This window comes from Camelina sativa, chromosome 15 (genome assembly GCF_000633955.1).
Source record: "Camelina sativa cultivar DH55 chromosome 15, Cs, whole genome shotgun sequence".
Lineage (NCBI taxonomy): Eukaryota > Viridiplantae > Streptophyta > Magnoliopsida > Brassicales > Brassicaceae > Camelina > Camelina sativa.
This window is the reverse complement of record NC_025699.1, coordinates 11,854,145-11,873,574: the sequence shown is the minus strand read 5'-3', so window position 1 is coordinate 11,873,574 and position 19,430 is coordinate 11,854,145. Positions and strand designations below refer to the sequence as shown.

Sequence of the window (19,430 nt, the reverse complement as noted above, 5' to 3'; positions counted from 1 at the left end):
TCTTTTTCGAGTCTCCGAATAAGTTTGATTCTAAACGGCATTTTAAATAATTCATATCAAACTTTCACTAATTTATATTAAAAATCAATAATATCGTAAACAAAAGTGGATCATCTTATAATAGTAGGTACGTTTATATGCTATATAGTCATGGTGTCATTATCCTATTAAAGAAAATAAAATGATAGATTATATTACGTGTGCATATATCTTCCGCAACCTTTTTCTATTAGACATACATTTTGATCGCCATTATAAGGGGAAAAATAATTAACTAGTATTTTAAATAATTTTTCTGCATGAGGAAGAAAAAAAAAACTAAAAGAGACAAAAAAAAGTATGACATTAACAAGTTCGAAGACAACGATAACGAGAGCACAAATAATATAAATAGACGCAAGAGGAGACACAATGCAAAATTCAGACCCACTCGTCTCTCATCACTCACACTCAATGGAAACATCACCATCGTCCCCACCATCATCACCGCCGGAGATTCTCCACCTTGACTCTATCAAAGCTCTCAAAATCCTTGGTAAAGGTGCAACAGCAACCGTCTTCCTCGCACACGACGACCTCGTTTCAACCTCTTCTTCTTCTTCTTCTCCCTTCGCCGTCAAGCTCGTACACAAATCCTCTGCTTCCTCTATCCGCCGTGCACGGTGGGAAATCGAGGTTCTCAGTCGTCTCTCCGTTAATTCTAATCAAAACCCTTTTCTCCCTCGTCTCTTAGCTTCTTTTGAGTCACCGGGATACTTTGCTTGGGCCGTACCTTATTGCTCCGGCGGCGATCTTAACGTACTCCTTCGCCGTCAAAACGACGGCGTTTTTAACTCCTCTGTTATTAGATTCTACGTGGCTGAGATCGTCTGTGCGCTTGAGCATCTTCATACCATGGGGATCGCTTACAGAGACTTGAAACCAGAGAACATACTCATTCAGCAGTCGGGTCACGTTACCTTAACCGATTTCGACCTTTCCCGGAGCCTCAAAAAGCCCACCCGGCCCCAATTCTATCAACCCGACCCGGAATTAAGCATCGATCGTAAAAAAAGTCTGAGCTTTTCCCGGTTGATCTCACCGGCGGCGACAGAGAGCAAAAACAAAACACGGTTGTTGAAGAAAACGAGATCCGCTCGGGTTAACCCCATCAATCGCCGGAAAACGAGTTTCTCCTCCGGCGAACGTTCTAATTCCTTTGTCGGAACCGACGAGTACGTTTCGCCAGAGGTAATCCGCGGCGACGGTCACGACTTCGCCGTAGACTGGTGGGCTCTCGGCGTTTTGACGTACGAGATGATGTATGGAGAGACTCCGTTCAAAGGGAAGAGCAAAAAGGAGACTTTTCGTAACGTGTTGATGAAGGAACCCGAGTTCGCGGGAAAACCTAACGACCTAACTGATCTGATACGGCGGTTGCTTGTGAAGGATCCGGATAGGCGGTTAGGTAGCCACCGTGGCGCCGCGGAGGTAAAGGAGCACGCTTTTTTCGCGGGTCTGAGGTGGGATTTGTTAACGGAGGTGTCACGACCACCGTTTATACCGTTAAGAGATGACGGAGAATTAACGGTAGGTGGGTTTGATATAAGGGAACATTTTGAGAAGCTGAGGACGACGCCATCATCAGCTCCTCCGTCACCATTACGGTCTCCGCCGCACGTGTGTCGTAGAAACGATCCGTTTATTGATTTCTAATCCACGTGTGGGGGGAATCTAACACGTACAAACTACAAAGTTGTATATAATTTTTTGTTATTTTTGGGTATTTTCAGTTTCTTTTTTTCCTGATTGTCATATTATTTGTATGCAAATCATTGTTAGACCAAGAAACTGGATAAGAAAATGTATTTCTCCTGATGTGAGAATTTTTGAAAAGTATAATAATTTGGTATTAGAAGATTTCGATTGCACAATCCTAAATGTTTTTATTTTCTAAATAACATAATTTAGACAAAAAAAACAGGGTTTGTTTTTAAAAAGGATAATGATAAGAAATCATTAGTTTATTTCGAAGGTCAAGGAAAAAAGATGGAGTTAGTGGGTATATTGGATTGGACGCGAAAAATATCACGAGAGGGTTGTGTTGAAAATGTGGTAGAAACAAAAGAAAATTAAAATAAGTAAAGAATAAGAGATGGGAATGTGTAATCATAATTACACGGTCTAAATCCTTCCATAAAACACGTTACCTCATAATTACACTTGAGAACCCACATTTGTGTATATCTTTTCCTTCGTTCACATATATACATACGTTGATAGCACTCAAAAGCGATTATATATTCTTCAAGCTTCATTAGTTAATCTTGGATCATCAAAGTTCTAGTGATTCGGTAAATGGTTTTTTACCGATTAGATAAAAGATGTTGAACTAAGACGGCAAAGTGAATCCCAACAACTACACTTAAGACATGTTTATGAAAGTGTTTGGGCACCTTGATGCCACATCTTCTTCCATTACTTTATTATTGATTAGTAATGTAATTCTGTTGACAAAGATCTAGTCGTCCGAGCAAAATATCATCACGTCAAGATGCTCCAACGCTCTTACGAACATGATTACAACATATCCATGGAGAATCTTTTATTCGAACATTCTGTGTTATTTTTGAAGTATAGCAAGAAATTGCTAAGCCGGAAACTAAATTTATAATACAATATTTACTGATATTATTATACTAACAATCCTTTGTCAAAAATGTATCCGTAATACTCAAACGTTGATTCTAAATATATTATATGTATAGGACAGATACATATTTTCTAACAAGTTATGATTAATTATCTGTCTGGTCTTCTTTAGAAATCAAAGTTATTATCGTTCCTTATATAGTGTCACATAAAACTATTAAAGAGAAAGAATTGATATGTGAAGGAGTACTGGTTCAATCAAGATCCTCTCTATACAATGGATATAAGACTCAGCTTAATTAATTCTATGTGTATGATATAATAATAGCAATACATGCAAATATGTTGAGATATGGGGAAATAAGCAAAAGTACGCACCGGTAAAACAAAGCCTAGCCATATTAACAATTCAGCTACAACCTAAATTCAAATTAGTTTATTTTTCTCAATCTTTTAAGTTTAACTAATTCAGTAATTTTTTTTCAACTTCTTCAATTCAAATGGTGAAAATTGGTTGAATAACTTTTTTCAATTTTTTCAGTTGTGCAATCATTTTCGACCTAAGTTAGATGTTTGGTTTTGAAAATAAAAATTAACATTTTATAGATGTTCTGCCAAAAAGTTGTATATCTATGTGAAAAATATTACATACATTATATATTATGTATGCATCCTTTATATAATATTAGGAAAATACATTTTTGCGGTATGTCAAATATTAGGGCATCAATAGCGGGAGAGTTCTTCTCCGTTTCTCAGAAAAAAAAAAATAATATTTTATTATATAACCAATAAAAACTTGACAGGTGTAGAATTAAAGAGAGAAGCGTTACTAACGGAAGTATTTGGAGAACGATTCTCTTTCCTTTTCTTTCTTTTTCATATTATTTTATTAGTTTTTAATTAAAAACCCATGAGAGAGTAACGCCCACTAATCATGGTCTTAGTCATTAAAGATAAATATATGTTAATACATTATTATCCCATTAAGGATAAATAATTACATTATTATATATGTTTTAAATAATAAATTTTAATAATAGTCATTACGGATAAAAAAAATTAAATATTAATTGTTCTTAGCCAATTGACAGTATTTACTATTTGCTATGATACTGTTTTGGATCCAAACTACGTGTGATTGTGCGTAAGAGGTACACACTCTATAGCTGATCTACACAACCATGTCCTTACCCACATGATTTGATTTTTTTTGTGATGTTTTTGTTTGTTTTGATTAAATGGTTGTTATGTTTTGGTGTAAAAAATTACTTATGATTTGAAGAATAAAGCTAGCTAATGAATCAATTTGATTGTCTATTTTCCTACAATGAATCAATTCCTTTAATAACTCTCTAATTCCCAAAACTAAAAATTTCAAATTGTCTTCTGCATTTGATTACTATTATTCCCTCACAAAAAAAGAGAAAATTAGTTTTATCTAATCAAATATCAATTTTATATTATCATTTAAATTAATAACCACCAAATAAAATTTGATAAAATCAAATTCAATATTCGTTTTATATAATTTAAAGTATTAAAAAGCATAATAATAAATCTAGAAAATAACTTAAATTAAATAATATATATTAATCAAGGAAAACTGGGAATATTTTTTGTTATAAGAAAAAATGGAAATAAAAAATGTTTTTTCCTAAATTATTGCCAATTATTATTTTCCATAGTTTTTATAAAATCCTCAAAAGAAGGTAAAAATATGGTCTACTAAGTGCGTAATTACCATCTCACAAATAGACAAAATTTCTATTAGTTCTCTAATTTAATCTTTATTTTTATGTATTTTTTATTTATTTCTTCTGAGCATTAATCACCTAAAATTAATTCCTTCAAACTTTTTTTTTTTTGAATGTTGTTAAGTGATTTATCTATTGCGTTATTAAGTGATTTTTATCTCTTACACACAAGTTTGTTCAAAAGTCGTCTATCGGTCTTTGTATAATGACTCATTTGTGATGTAAAGATACGGAAATTCACAGTTAACTCTTCTCCGTTATATAACTGGGATAGTCTTTAATTTTTACAATGAGTCGATGACTCATTCGATGGCTTTGCTTTCTTGTTTGGTATTATGTATTTAGGTTCTTTGTGATGTTTTCTGTTAATTATAGGAGAGATATCCTATTCCATTAAAAAACAATTTTCTGCTAAGTTGTTTTTACAGTGAACAAAGTATATATTTTGGGTGGCACTGATCAAAAAGACAAATACAAAAAAGAGGAATAAAGGATGAAAAAACGAAAGGGGACAAAGCCTATAATTATAGGTTGGCATTTCTGAAAACTGACAATCTGAATTTTATATGCTAAAACCCATCAAGATAATTAATATTGGAACAAACTAGTCAAGTAAAAAAAGACAAAAGAAGGTTTAGACATTACGAAGGGTGATCACGTGTTGTGTTCGGCCAACCTCATTCCATAAGCAACCAAAGGCAGGGAGAGAGTTAAAGAACTTGTACCACTATCTTCTTTTCATAGTCTTGGCAACAGTTAAATTTTATGTGTTGGTTTTAAATTTCTTGTATTAGCAAATACATAAGATACATCATATACAAATGGTTTTGTTTGAACATCATCTAATAACCTCAACTTTAGCATACCAGAAAGTGTGAAATCAAGATTTGTGTTTGACACTTACTAAGCCATAAAAAAAATCACAATCAAATAGGGGACCAAAGTAGGCCCAATTAGTTTTGGACTCTAGAGCTTAATGAGCCCATCAAAATCTATAATTTTCTAAATAAGTAAGTAATAATAGTATAATGAAAAAATAAAAATATCTTTCAAGACAAAAGCAATGAATGTAGTGACTTAAAAGAGTAGACCCATGTAGTGAAGGCAGCGACAGGTCCTGAGGTTGACACTCACCGCAATATGCTTACAGAGAGTCTCACATGCACTGCCTCTGCCCCATTTAATTACCACTTTTTTTTTTATTATGCTTTTATTATCCCCACAACGCCTTCTTTTCCTTCTTTTAATGTTTTCATTCAATTCTTTCGTTGTTCTTCTTCATGTGATTTGAATTTCTCCACATTAAAATTTTCACCAATCTATTATACGTATATGTGTATTTAGCTCTAGAATAAATGTTCTAAAAACAAACCCAACTAAATGCATTCCTAGTCTATTTTTTTATTCAAATACTATGCACTTGTAGTATAAAATATGTAAAGAAAGAAAGAACACGAAAAAAAAAACTTACTCGAGACTACAATAAATACGAACGTATCCGTAAAGTATGGTATTTCTATGTATATCCATATTCTGATATTCCCAATATATTGACTCTTGTCGTAAACCTAATTGACTAATTTATTTTAAAATAATCGTGGAAATTACTATATCAAAGGTAACGTTTTAATTTGAATGCGAGTGTAATTCTAAAAATGTGTAATACATTCAAACGTGTTGTGATGCAAGAGTAGTTATCGTCGTAATGCTAGTAGAAAAGTTTATGATAATCGTATATGTTACATTATGGTTAGATTTGATAACAATATGCCAAAAAAAAAAAAAAATTGCATTTAAAAATGATATGAGCAGTGTGATTAATGGAATTGGAGTTTATATATAATGTTGGTCATCCCACAAATCAACTAAATGTAGCACACATTTATAATCTTTCTTGTTTTAAAATGCATAACCATAAATATAATAATAATGTCTCTAATTAATATTAAAAAAAAAAACTCAAATTACATATAAAAATCATTTTTTCAAACAAGCCCTCAAGGGTTTACCACAAAGACAGTCGTTAAACATAAACGACGCCGCTTCAAGATGATCGAACGGCGAACCCATCGGAATCCTCCCACAGAGATGGTTATGGCTAAGATCCAAATGACCAATGAACGACGCACCAGAGATAGATCTCGGTATTGGTCCTTTGAGATTATTATACGACAAATCAAGAACTGTGAAGTAAGACCTTGGCCCAAACCCTTCAGGTATCTTTCCTTGTAGCAAGTTCCGGCTCAAGTTCAGGTTCATCACCGACGACGTCATCAGTGTCTGAGGTATCTCCCCGGAGATTTTGTTTCCGTCGAGGTTGAGCGTTGCTAGAACCGACATGCGTCCTAGAGACGGTGGGATTGTACCGTAGAGTTGGTTACCGGAGAGATCCACGTCAGCTAACCGGTAAATGTTGGTTAACGATTCTGGGATCCGACCGGTTATTCGGTTACCGGATAACAAAGCACGGCTGAGCATTTTCATTCTTCCGATGTCCGACGGGATCACGCCGGAGATCAAGTTGTTACGTAGATCTAAATGCATTAAGCTGGAGAGATTGGTTAACGATTTCGGAATCGGACCGGAGATTCGGTTATCGGCTACGTTTAAAACAGCTAACCGGTTCAATCTCCCGATGTCGTACGGTAACCCGCCGGAGATTTGGTTTCCGATTAAGTCGAGCGTACGAAGGAAAGGGAGACGAGTGATGCATTTAGGGATTTCGCCGGAGATACCTTTCCAGTCGGCGATTGTGATGGCGGAGAGACGTGTGAGTTCGCATATGGAGGCGGAGATGTGTCCGGTCATGTAACCGGTCCGGTGAGCTCGTTCGAAGATTGGATCTTCTGACTCGCCGCGGAGGTTTATGTCGGCGACTCGGTGAGTTAGGGAGTCGCAGCTAACACCGTACCAGTTGTGGCAACAGTCTTGGCCTGTCCATGAGTTGAAAATGCCGAGGTGTGGTTCGTGGAGAGCTGACTTGAAAGCTAGGAGTGCACGGCGGTCTGACGGCGGACAACATGTGGCCGTTGAGATTAGAAGGAGGAGAAGTGAAACGACGACGTTGAGTTTCATTTTTTTTTTTCTTTTTTTTTAACGACGGTGTTGGGAATTGGGGACTTTGATGATGGGGGAGGGTGAGGGAAGAAGATAAACGTTAATGGGATATAAATAGCGGATAATATTAAATAGAAAGAGGGAAATTTTAAATAAAATATATTAATAAGAAAAAAAAAAAAAAAAGGACAATACTTGGCTTTTTTTTTTTTTTTTTTTGGTTTACATAAAGTATTATTAAGGAAATAATAACACGATATGGGTATGATTAGACATTTTGGCCTCGTACAATAATGAAGGTTGTGTTCGTGTAATCTCTGATTAATCACGAATTTGCCTACATCAAATTAGTCAACAACAGATGTCAAATTCATGTAAGATCTTATTTTTTTATTTTCGAAAAAGACGAGAACGTAAAGATAAAAAAAATGGTGTAACTTTATAACATGTGGGTTTGTTTAATTGAATAACATGGGATTGTGTGGTTTGTATTACAGGTTGTTTGCAATAATATGGCCACAAATATGAAGAAACACACACATGGTTTATAAGTTTTGAGCACATTGGTTAGATGTTAATAGTAGTAGTAGGAAAAAGCTTTGCACAGACAAAGTAAGATGGAGACAGGAACTGGAAGTGGGGGAGAGTTCCCATGCAAATTATTGAAGCTACGATTAGATTTTCCGATGCGACTTGCCGGGTTGGATAAGCTTTTTTTTNTTTTTTTTTTTTTTTTTTTTTTTTTTTGGCGTAATACTACTTATCATCATCTTTGCAGGGTCAACATGACGCCACGTGTTGATGTTCTTGCATTTTAATCATTTTTTTCGTTCGTGTTATGAGATAACGACGATACACATCTTCTTCGAACGCAAATAATTGTAGTTATGTAATTAATGTTTGACTCTATTGGTCTTACGATTAGTTTATTGGCTTGGATTCAGCTTAATTTGTTAGTATGTATTAGTAGTATCATGGCTTGGGTTAAGAATTAAGATTGGGCTTTAATCAGAAAGTTTTACCAAACTTACCGTTACTGATTTGTTACCTACGTCCGCGTCTGATTCAGCACCGACGGTTTTGTTTTAAACGGCGGACAACAGGAAACTCACAGACATTACTGTGAAATAGTATGTTTTTGTCATAAATGCAATTATGCGAGACATACAGTAATGTCCAAAACTTGATACGCTTTTGGTTATTTTTTACTAGTAGAGAGTTTATAAAGTATATATCGGCATATAGGCATATAGGCATGTAGGACTGAAATATGGTTCTTAACTGTATTTTCAAAATCCACTCATAATTTTCTACGTCTACTACTACTACAAAGACGTATTGAATCTTGTCTAATAAAACAAAGGCGGGAAAAAGAAAGAATTGTGACGCTGGGGGTTAAATTTACATCTGAGGGTCATTAGACAACTGAGTTGTTGCGGGTTACGTGTCTAAGAAATTAAATTACAATTATTGCTTTTAGTTATGAGTATTATTCATCCACGAACTCCAAAGCGTTGATTAGGTCGTCGCCAGGTATTTAAAACCTGATATCAACAACAAGATCAGTGCAAGTACAATGACATAATTAACCAACTAACAGGAAATACTAATTGAAGGAGTAGATATAGATTAAACTTTCCTTACTTGAAGCAAATACAAACATTACAATACCTAAAAAATGTCTGTACCCAAGAGCTCTCAATTTGTCTTTTACAACATAGACGTAAACCAAAACAAACATCTTCATGCTCGGAGCAATTGTTTTCTTCTACACTTACTTTCTTCTTTAATCCCATCTTAAGATCTTATATAATTCTGTATATAAGACACAAAGTGAACTTCGAACCTGAAACAGAGATTAAAAATAACTCCTTTCGTTACGAGCTAGAGGAATCTGTTTCGTTGCTCCACCAGAAGCTGACCGAGAAACTCATGGTTAAGGACCTGACATAGTGCCACCATTTGGGAGGGATGTACAGCATTTCACCTTCTTCTAGAATACAATCCATAAACTCCAACTCCGTTGCCTTTGGGAACTCGGTCTTGTCTATATTGTCCAGATCAACCTTCAACCAAAGTTTGAAACCAACCAGTTTTGGAACAGAAAATCAAGTCAGCCTCCGGTTTTATGTTCAATCCAAAATCAGATTTGACTTCGGAAATTGAAAAAGCTTACCTGGCTAGAGTTGCAGAGCATTGTCTCAGAGTAAGGGTAAAGTTCGTCTTGCAGGGAGGATGGGTAAAGCCTTATATACTTCTTGCCAACAACCTGAAGAACAGATGATATCAAAACTTCAGTAGGAGGAGAAAGCATATAAATAATGAAGTTTCTGTAAACTAGACACATATGAGACACAGAGGTCCAAATGTGCAGGCCAAACGATTTTTTGGTTAGTCAAAGAGTCATCAAACTTCAATCCAGCGAGATGATCAGGCTTTAGTATGCAAGAACATCAAAGAAGAAAAAGGTTGTTAAACACTAACAGAACATAAACATAGGATAGCACAAAAGACTGCCAGCACAGGCAAGAAGCCCTGCTCTCAGCTCATGTAAGGAAAATATATTTGACCATATTTACCTGAGCAAGTATATTGTGATGTGGATCATGGTGTAATGGAGTAACTGTCCCAGCCGGGCCAAACCACGCATTAAGAGATTGGATTTCCCCGCCACCGACAAAACAGTAATCAGGAATACATATATCATCTTTCAGTTCGTTTATCTGCCCATTTGTGTTAAACCAATGACCATATGTTCAGTATGACACACACCGAGTACAGACATTACTGTATAAAACTAAACATCCTAGTACATTTAATATATATACCTGATCAAACAACGAATGCTGGGCAAGATAAGTAGGTTCCATGGAAGAAGATTTATTGGTTCGAATCCGTTCAAGGAACTGAGAAAACGTCACAAGCTCTTGCTTCCAATCAGAACACAAATAGTTTTTCCCCACCTGAATAGCACTTTACCAGCTTTCAGCTAAAGACAAATTATTCTGATCAAACCCATCTTCTTATTAGCTCAGACAAGACAATGGTACGACTCCTAACTTTGTGATACAAAAGTGACAGAGCTTATGCTCTTATCCTTCATAAAATGCAACACTATCAATCTGATTTAATGTGATAAACTAACCTAGAAGTAAATCTCATTCTAAGCTCGACCATAAACCTTTTACCACACAACAAGCTAACTAAGTATGTAAACAGATGTAAATAATAAGGGAAGAAATGATGGGTAGTCACACCTCCACGGGAACGGTTCGGTAACCAGCAACAGTATTGAGGTAGTCCAAGTGGTTCCACTTGGTCCTGGCTGGCCAATGAGCCATACAATTGGTTATTACAACTGGTGTACCTGACTGAAAATAATCACGCAGGAACCCCTCCAAAGATAAATCAGACCTCTTCTCTACTCTTCTACAACTTAACGACCTGCAAGGTAGAATCTTAAGCACCTGCATGTTCACCACAGCAACCAAATCAACACGAAACTCAATGATTCTAACTCCATTTTTCAATATAGAGCTCATCGAGGTTTCAAGATCTGAGCTCTACAAGTAACTTTTTTCGATTAGTGAAAAAACATGTTCTGACCTCATTAACGTCGACGGGAACTTCCGGGACCAATTTCTCACCCTTGAAATCTCCAGAAGCTTCTTCAAGGCTCTTAGTCTTCTTACGAGCTTCAGAGGAGACCAATAAAACAGAATCGTGAAGATCCTTGCGGAGAAGCATCCCTCCCATGATAAGACCCATATCAAGCGCACCAAGGGCCTCACCAAACTCGCCGGCGGCGAAGTGGATTTTAGCGACGTGGAGACAAGCCATTGAGTAAGCGTCGCGCCATACAGGGAGAACCGAGTGCCATGGACCAGAGTGAAGTTGCTCCCAAGCCATATCACGCGCCGCCTCCGCCGCGCTTTTGTCGCCGGAAACAGCTAGCGCCGCCATGCGAGCATAGGCGTAACCGCCTTGAGCTGAGATTGATTGCAGCAGGGACTGCGATTCGGCGTCGAGCGTTGGGGTTGGGAGACGGAGGTTGTTGAGGTCTCCGGAGGAAACGGTGGTGGTTCCTGACATTGGGATGGACCGGGTCGGGTATTCGGGTAATCGGGTCGGGTTAAGTGTTTATGTGGTGTGAGATATTTTTAAAGTGATGATGAGTTGGGGGAAAGTGTAAGCGAAAAAGTGGAAAGGGAAAGAAAGATATTTTCGAGTGATGATTAGGATCAGATATTTTTGTATTTATAACTCTGGTATTTTTCAGTATTGAAGAGGAACCCTTCAAAAATTTTAAATTTATGCAATCACCCCTATCTTTTTTTATTGTCTTACATAACAAGTAGATTATTTATCAAAAAATGCATCTTACACATAAAACTTGGGAAAGTTCTGCAAATTTTTTTTTTAAAAGAGTTCAGCAAATTATTATTAATCTGATAAACCAATTTTTAGAATACCTTTTTTTTTTGGTCATCTTAATTTTATGAATGAGCCAAAAAAGGATACAAGTTGAAATTACAAGAGCTGGCGGACTAATGAAGTCCTCATAGTCATTAGCCCAAAAGAGGGAAGCTGATTAAAAACAAACACTTAAGCAAAAATCTAAAGAGGTACAAATGATTTGGAGAAAATGAAACCTAAACACTATAATTGTACAAAGGCACGAGAGACTCCCGCTTGGCTTCTCTAGAGAACATTATGAGTCGGAAGCACCAATCGCCGGATCAAACCTCACACCGACGCCAAACCAGAAGCAAAACCGACAGAGAGGAAAGCAAGATACCATCGCGACCAAAGACACAAATACAACTACCGAAGCACCTCACCAGCCAGACGATGAGAGCAAGAAACCCTAGGGAAAAAGAAAACCTTGAAATCGACTGGAGACAAGCCACGCAAGATCAACTGTTCTTACACGCAGACACTCGTCGACCCAATTTCAGCCACCTACAGACATAAAACTGGTGACGTCCTCGCAAGAGAAGAACTAGAGAACTATTCCACTGCTTCGACTAAAACCTAACTCCAAAACTTCACAAGGAAACTCAAAGAGAGGCTAGTAGGTGACTCAGCAACAAAACACCATCCAAATGACTAACACCAAGAGCGAACCCTGAGAAACTCATAACCACAATCCAACAAGAGGACTCGAAGCAGAGGTAGTGCAAAGATCCAAAATCAAAACCAAAAACCCGAGCCATATCCAACTATTCAAGCCTAACATATCACAAAGAACCTTAACGGAACCCATGGCCACGCCATACAACCCTAGAAAGACCTCTAAACAAAGGACTTGGTACCCAAAAAACCACTATACTAATCTCACAAACAACAACTAAAGGCACCATCAAGCAAACAAGGGATAAACCAAACACGCTTAACTTGGTGACATTGAGATCGATTACGAGACATGGAATCAAACCCACCTTCCTGTAATAAGAAACCTCTCGATTAAAAACCACCGAGCATCAAGACGGATTGGATCTGGATCTTCAAAAGAAGGGAGAGACTCCACCGAACCAGCAAAAGAAGACAATCCATAGCCAGACAAGGACATACGCAAGAAGAAAAAGCAATTAAACATAAAAGAGGCACAACGCCGGGGCTATAAAGCCACCGAACGTTGGCCGAAACAAAGGCGGCGGCTAGTTTGTTTATTTAGAGAGGAGAGAGGTGGGAGAGAATTAGGTTAGAGGAGTACTTGCAGCGAAAGAAAACTTTCAAAATTATTACGTTTCCTATGTATTACTATTAAGTACCTTAATAAAATTAGGTTTTATAATATTCTACATTTAGTTTGTTTTGTAAGATGTTTTAATATTTATAAATTTGTTAATGCCCGATTCAGTAATTTGGAGGGCACTAAACTCAATTACATAATAAATTCTCAATTAACAAGTCACACAAAAAAGAGTCCAAAGTTTTGTTGAATTTGGGTCAATGAAATTTCAAATGGGCCGAATGCAAAACACTCATTGCATTTTTTCTATGAATAATATTCTCTACGCTTTAGAGCACTGATAAGTATAGTTTCAAATGCATTGCAACAATCAAGTTATAAAGATCTTGTTTTGTTATGTTATGCTTATGGTTTGCGAAAATCAATTTATAAAATGTAAAGTTGTAAAATAAAGCTACAAATTACAGTCATTAATTTAATAAGTATAGTAGGTGTTATATGGGAACAATAATTTGGAGGGCACTAAACTCAATTACATAATAAATTCTCAATTAACAAGTCACACAAAAAAGAGTCCAAAGTTTCGTTAAATTTGGGTCAATGAAATTTCAAATGAGCCGAATGCAAAACACTCTTTGCATTTTTTTTCTATGAATAATATTCTCTACGCTTTAAAGCACTAATAAGTATAGTTTCAAATGCATTGCAACAATCAAGTTATAAAGATCTTGTTTTGTTATGTTATGCTTATGGTTTGCGAAAATCAATTTATAAAATGTAAAGTTGTAAAATAAAGCTACAAATTACAGTCATTAATTTAATAAGTATAGTAGGTGTTATATGGGAACAATAATTTGGAGGGCACTAAACTCAATTACATAATAAATTCTCAATTAACAAGTCACACAAAAAAGAGTCCAAAGTTTCGTTAAATTTGGGTCAATGAAATTTCAAATGAGCCGAATGCAAAACACTCTTTGCATTTTTTTTCTATGAATAATATTCTCTACGCTTTAAAGCACTAATAAGTATAGTTTCAAATGCATTGCAACAATCAAGTTATAAAGATCTTGTTTTGTTATGTTATGCTTATGGTTTGCGAAAATCAATTTATAAAATGTAAAGTTGTAAAATAAAGCTACAAATTACAGTCATTAATTTAATAAGTATAGTAGGTGTTATATGGGAACATGATCGAGTTACAAGGATATATATTAAAAATAAAGTTAAAATCTCCATAAAAATAAATTAAATTAAAAAACATATTGAAATTTGACTTAAAACATAGTTCATTAGATGTTCTTTGGAAATTGAATATAGGAAAAAGCAAGTTTGAAATCAAGAAAACTATTGTTAGAGAAGCTATCGTTAAGTGTAAACAACAGCGGATACCTCGCTTGTATTTTTTTTCTTTTTCTGTAACACTTTAAAAGAAGCGTCCATTACTTTTGAACATTATTTTGGGTTTGCACCTCACTTGTAATTTTTCTTTTTTCTGTAACGCTTCAAAACAGTCCTTGTCTGATATTTCAAAAACTAGTGTCGATTATAATTAAATATTATATTGGGGTTTGACGTAGCTTGTATTATAAATCTTCTTTGTAACGCTTCAAAACAGTTTTTGTCCGATGTTTTAGAACCGTATGTTACTTTTGAATTTTAAAAAACATAGTCAAATTTGACTTAAAACGTAGTTCATTAGATGTTCTTTGGAAATTGAATATAGAAAAAGCAAGTTGGAAATCAAGGAAACTATTGCTAGAAAAGCTATTGTTACGTGTAAACAACAGCGGATACCTCGCTTGTATTTTTTCTCTTTTTCTGTAACGCTTTAAAAGAAGCGTCCATTACTTTTAAACACTATTTTGGGTTTGCACCTCACTTGTAATTTTTCTCTTTTCTGTAACGCTTCAAAACAGTCCTTGTCTGATATTTCAAAAACTAGTGTCAGTATAGTTGAATACTATTTTGGGTTTTGACGTAGCTTGTATTATAAATCTTCTCTGTAACGCTTCAAAACAGTTTATGTCCGATGTTTTAGAACCGTCTGTTACTTTTGAATACTATTCTGAATTTTAAAAAACATAGTCAAATTTGACTTAAAACGTAGTTCATTAGATGTTCTTTGGAAATTGAATATAGAAAAAAGCAAGTTGGAAATCAAGGAAACTATTGCTAGAGAAGCTATCGTTTTTTTTTTTTTGATAACTGTTAATTATATTACCAAAAGGAACTTGAGGTTTACAAAAGTTTATATAGTTAAGGACAGTCCAAAAAAAAATAAAAAGCTGATCGTTATAGGAGAAGCAACTTCCATCAGGAAAAAAAGATTAGATTAACCGAATAATAAAATTCAATAGAGTTGTGCAAGCCATTTGAGGAGAAGTCCTTTTCCTTGTTTGCTGAACTGAGGGAGCATATGTTCCTGCATTGTGACTACTCCCTCCAAGTTTGGGGACATGTTTTTACGCGTCTTGGTCTACCAAATCTCATTATCTCCTCATGGCAAACACTGATCAGCTGGCTCATCGGTACTACAGCAGGTTTATCGTCCACGCTGAAGATAATGGTAATCCAAGCCACTATTTACCTCATCTGGAAGGAATGCAATACTCGCTCACACGGTGGTGTTCTCTCTACCCCAGAGAAGCTATCGTTACGTGTAAACAACAGCGGATACCTCGTTTGTATTTTTTCTCTTTTTCTGTAGCACTTTAAAAGAAGCATTGTCCATTACTTTTGAACACTATTTTGGGTTTATACCTCACTTGTAATTTTTCTCTTTTCTGCAACGCTTCAAAACAATCCTTGTCTAATATTTTAAAAACTAGTGTCGGTTATAATTGAATACTATTCTGGGTTTTGACGTAGCTTGTATTATAAATCTTCTCTGTAACGCTTCAAAACAGTTTTGTCTGATATTTTAGAACCGTCTGTTACTTTTAAACACTATTTTGAATTTTTAAAAACATAGTGAAATTTGACTTAAAATGTAGTTCATTAAATGTTCTTTGGAAATTGAATACAGAAAAAAGCAAGTTGGAAATCAAGAAAACTATTGCTAGAGAAGCTATCGTTACGTGTAAACAACAGCGGATACCTCGCTTGTATTTTTTCTCTTTTTCTATAACGCTTTAAAAGAAGTGTCCATTACTTTTGAATACTATTTTGGGCTTGCACCTCACTTGTAATTTTTCTCTTTTCCGTAACGCTTCAAAACAATCCTTATCTGATATTTCAAAAACTAGTGTCGGTTATAATTGAATACTATTTTGGGTTTTGACGTAGCTTGTATTATAAATATTCTCTGTAACACTTCAAAACAGTTTTTTGTCCAATGTTTTAGAACCGTCTATTACTTTTGCACTATTTTGAATTTTAAAAAACATAGTGAAATTTTGCTTAAAACGTAGTTCATTAAATGTTCTTTGGAAATTGAATACATAAAAAGCAAGTTGGAGATCAAGGAAACTATTGCTAGAGAAGCTATCGTTACGTGTAAACAATAACGGATACCTCGCTTGTATTTTTTCTCTTTTTCTGTAACGCTTTAAAAGAAACGTCTATTACTTTTGAACACTATTTTGGGTTTGCACCTCACTTGTAATTTTTCTCTTTTCTGTAACGCTTCAAAACAGTCCTTGTCTGATATTTCAAAAACTAGTGTCGGTTATAATTGAATACTATTTAGGTTTTGACGTAACTTGTATTATAACACTTATCTGTAACGCTTCAAAATAATTTTTGTCCGATGTTTTAGAATCGTCTGTTACTTTTGAATACTATTTTGAATTTTGATTCTCATTTAATGCTATGTGATTCATGCGCTATCTGTTTAAACACATTTAATCAATCTATATTTTTAAAAAATGATATTATCTTTTTTATATCATACTCATAAGTGGTATTTCACAACAACATATAAACTTCAATGATGCTACTGAAACATGTTTCTTGCTTCTACTTTGCCATTGTTTTGCTAGATTGATTTCATTATTACTTGTCAAATAACTCAACTTTGTACTTACATCAATTAAAAAATACTGTGAAATCTAAATTTAAATACAGTTATACCACATGTCCGAGTAATTATTAATTTACTACATGTCCCAGTGAGTACTTTTATATTTATGGAAAAAATACTTTGTTAGATTTTATGATGTGCCCTAAAAAAACGATAGACAAAAATGTGAAACTTTGGAAAAATTGAGGACAGAAGATAAATTAATGTTGAAGATTTGGTGGAATCAGAAAAATAGAAGAGGATCGGTCCAATGGAATAATTTACTACTACATCATCACTTTCGACGGTTTCGATTGAAAATATAAAAAGAGCAGTTGATGAGCTGTCGCTTTTACATTGGCCAAATAGCATGTGACGTGCAATAACTGACCCGTATGATTGTCAATATATGTCTCTTTTTTCTTTTCATTATGTAAGTCGACGTGGCTTTTCTAGTCAAGTCATCAGCAATATGCAAAATGTTATGACTCTTATAATATTTCCATAGATGATTTTTTTCTCTACAAATATTTGCCCATTTGGGTAAACTATCTTATCTTTCATTTTCGAAAAAACAACCGTTCTCAAGAAGGCATTATATAAAAACAACAAGAACAAAAATTAACTATTTCTGTTCCAAGGTAAAGGGCATGACACAAAATGATCAAATTAAGTAAATAACCTTTAAAACGAAGCTCAATGCTCACTCACAAGTTGATCAATTGGGGTAAAACTATGCATACGTGCAAGTTACAGCACACATTCGAGTCAAGACATACACCATTCTCTAAGGCCTTTTTTTTTTGTAGGTTATATGAGACACCGTAATCTGTAGTACACACTAGTACTTTATGCGGGACTAAATGAGCATCGTACTCACAAAGTCACAATCTCACATATTCGTTTCAGGAGAATAGGAGATAAATTACTTCAAAAGATAAGTATGTATGCTCTAATATTAAATAAAAAGACAAAATGATGAAATCAAGACAAAATGATGTATTCAAGTAAAATGAAAACGAAACTCATAAATTAATTTTAAAAATTCAAAATAGTATTCAATGGATTGCATGGAGCGTTTCGGTCCATTTTAGCTGATTTTGTTTATGTTCTAAAAGTAATATTATTTACAAAAATTCAAAATAGTAGTCAATGCATTATGCATTGTGCGTTTCAAACCGTTTCAACTAATTTTGTTTACGTTCTAAAAGTGATATTATTTACAAAAATTCAAAATAGTAGTCAATGGTTTGCATTGTACGTTTCGAACCGTTTCAACTGATTTTGTTTATGTTCTTAAAAGTAATATTATTTACAAAAATTCAAAATAGTAGTCAGTGCATTGCATTGTGCGCGTATCGAACCGTTTCAACTGATTTTTTACGTTTTTATAGTAATATTATTTTTTAGTTGATACTCATATGTGGTATTTCACACAATCATAAATTTTAAACATCTTTAGATTTTTTTTTTTGTTTTTTTTTTCTTTTATAGTATACGGTCTACACCATTGTTTTAATAAATTGAGATCATTCATATTTATAAATATAACTTAATTTTATATTTCAATCTATTAAAAATAATATTTAATAAAGTAATTGAGCAAAACTTAGAAAACCTAACAAAGTGACAATTATGAGAGAGATCAATTTCAGTGATTATATGGACAAATTGCATATACTCTTAGGGGTTTATTATCTATTTCATCACTTATAAAGCTTTTTCCAAAAACAAGTCAATTATTGAAACATAAATTTAGTATTTTTAAAGAACTTGACCTTTTTCTCGTTAAATATATAGCAAAGAAATTCAAGAAATCTTATGTTATTCAATTGACGATTTTTAGCAAAAGAAAAAATTATTCAAATGATGAGTTATAGATATTTCTCTCAAATCTAATGTTATTAAATATGAACTTTATTTAAACTAAACTTAATTTAGTTACTATTATTCAGTCAATAATTTAAATAAAATACGAGGTTATTCAAAATTTAGCCATTTTTTTCGAGGAAAAATTTGTTCAAAACGCTTTAAACCCAAAATAATTCTAGCTTTCATCAAGTATACTATTTAGGTCTAATAACCCTCAGATTCTTCTTCATTATACAAGTTAAACAAAAAAAAAATAGAAATGATTTTAAAAACCATGAGAGTAAAAAACAAAGATGCTTTTCACAAAGTTACAATAATATTTGAAACTTGTGTCAAAATAAAAAATAAAATTAAAAAAAAAATTGAGAAAAAAGAAGGCAGAGTTGCAGCATAAAAGGAAGAAAGGGGCGTAATT

The 19,430-nt window shown here is 34.2% G+C and overlaps 3 protein-coding genes across 5 annotated transcripts; 1 reads left to right on the top strand and 2 right to left on the bottom strand.

The window, feature by feature from the left end:
• LOC104746498 (serine/threonine-protein kinase UCNL-like) lies at nucleotides 348–1,899 on the top strand. The gene has a single exon (XM_010467989.2). It carries the CDS (start codon nucleotides 412–414, stop codon nucleotides 1,693–1,695), a length of 1,284 nt encoding a protein of 427 aa, XP_010466291.1. The 5' UTR covers nucleotides 348–411; the 3' UTR covers nucleotides 1,696–1,899.
• Nucleotides 6,206–7,550, bottom strand: LOC104746497 (DNA-damage-repair/toleration protein DRT100-like). Its single transcript, XM_010467988.1, has one exon. The coding sequence runs from the start codon at nucleotides 7,461–7,463 to the stop codon at nucleotides 6,366–6,368; it is 1,098 nt and encodes a 365-aa protein (XP_010466290.1). The 5' UTR covers nucleotides 7,464–7,550; the 3' UTR covers nucleotides 6,206–6,365.
• LOC104746496 (lysine-specific demethylase JMJ30) lies at nucleotides 8,704–11,664 on the bottom strand. 3 transcript variants are annotated; one of them, XR_760905.2, is made up of 7 exons: nucleotides 11,052–11,664; nucleotides 10,703–10,912; nucleotides 10,274–10,408; nucleotides 10,025–10,168; nucleotides 9,622–9,714; nucleotides 9,117–9,511; nucleotides 8,704–8,989 (listed from the first exon to the last, which is right to left on the bottom strand). XR_760905.2 is itself a non-coding variant. In XM_010467986.2 (6 exons), exons 1-6 carry the CDS (start codon nucleotides 11,535–11,537, stop codon nucleotides 9,323–9,325), a joined length of 1,257 nt encoding a protein of 418 aa, XP_010466288.1. In that variant the 5' UTR covers nucleotides 11,538–11,664; the 3' UTR covers nucleotides 9,056–9,322. The 3 variants fall into 3 exon arrangements, 1 of the variants encoding a protein (XP_010466288.1); XR_002035639.1 differs by lacking the exon at nucleotides 8,704–8,989 and having other exon boundaries at nucleotides 9,056–9,511; nucleotides 9,622–9,880; XM_010467986.2 differs by lacking the exon at nucleotides 8,704–8,989 and having other exon boundaries at nucleotides 9,056–9,511.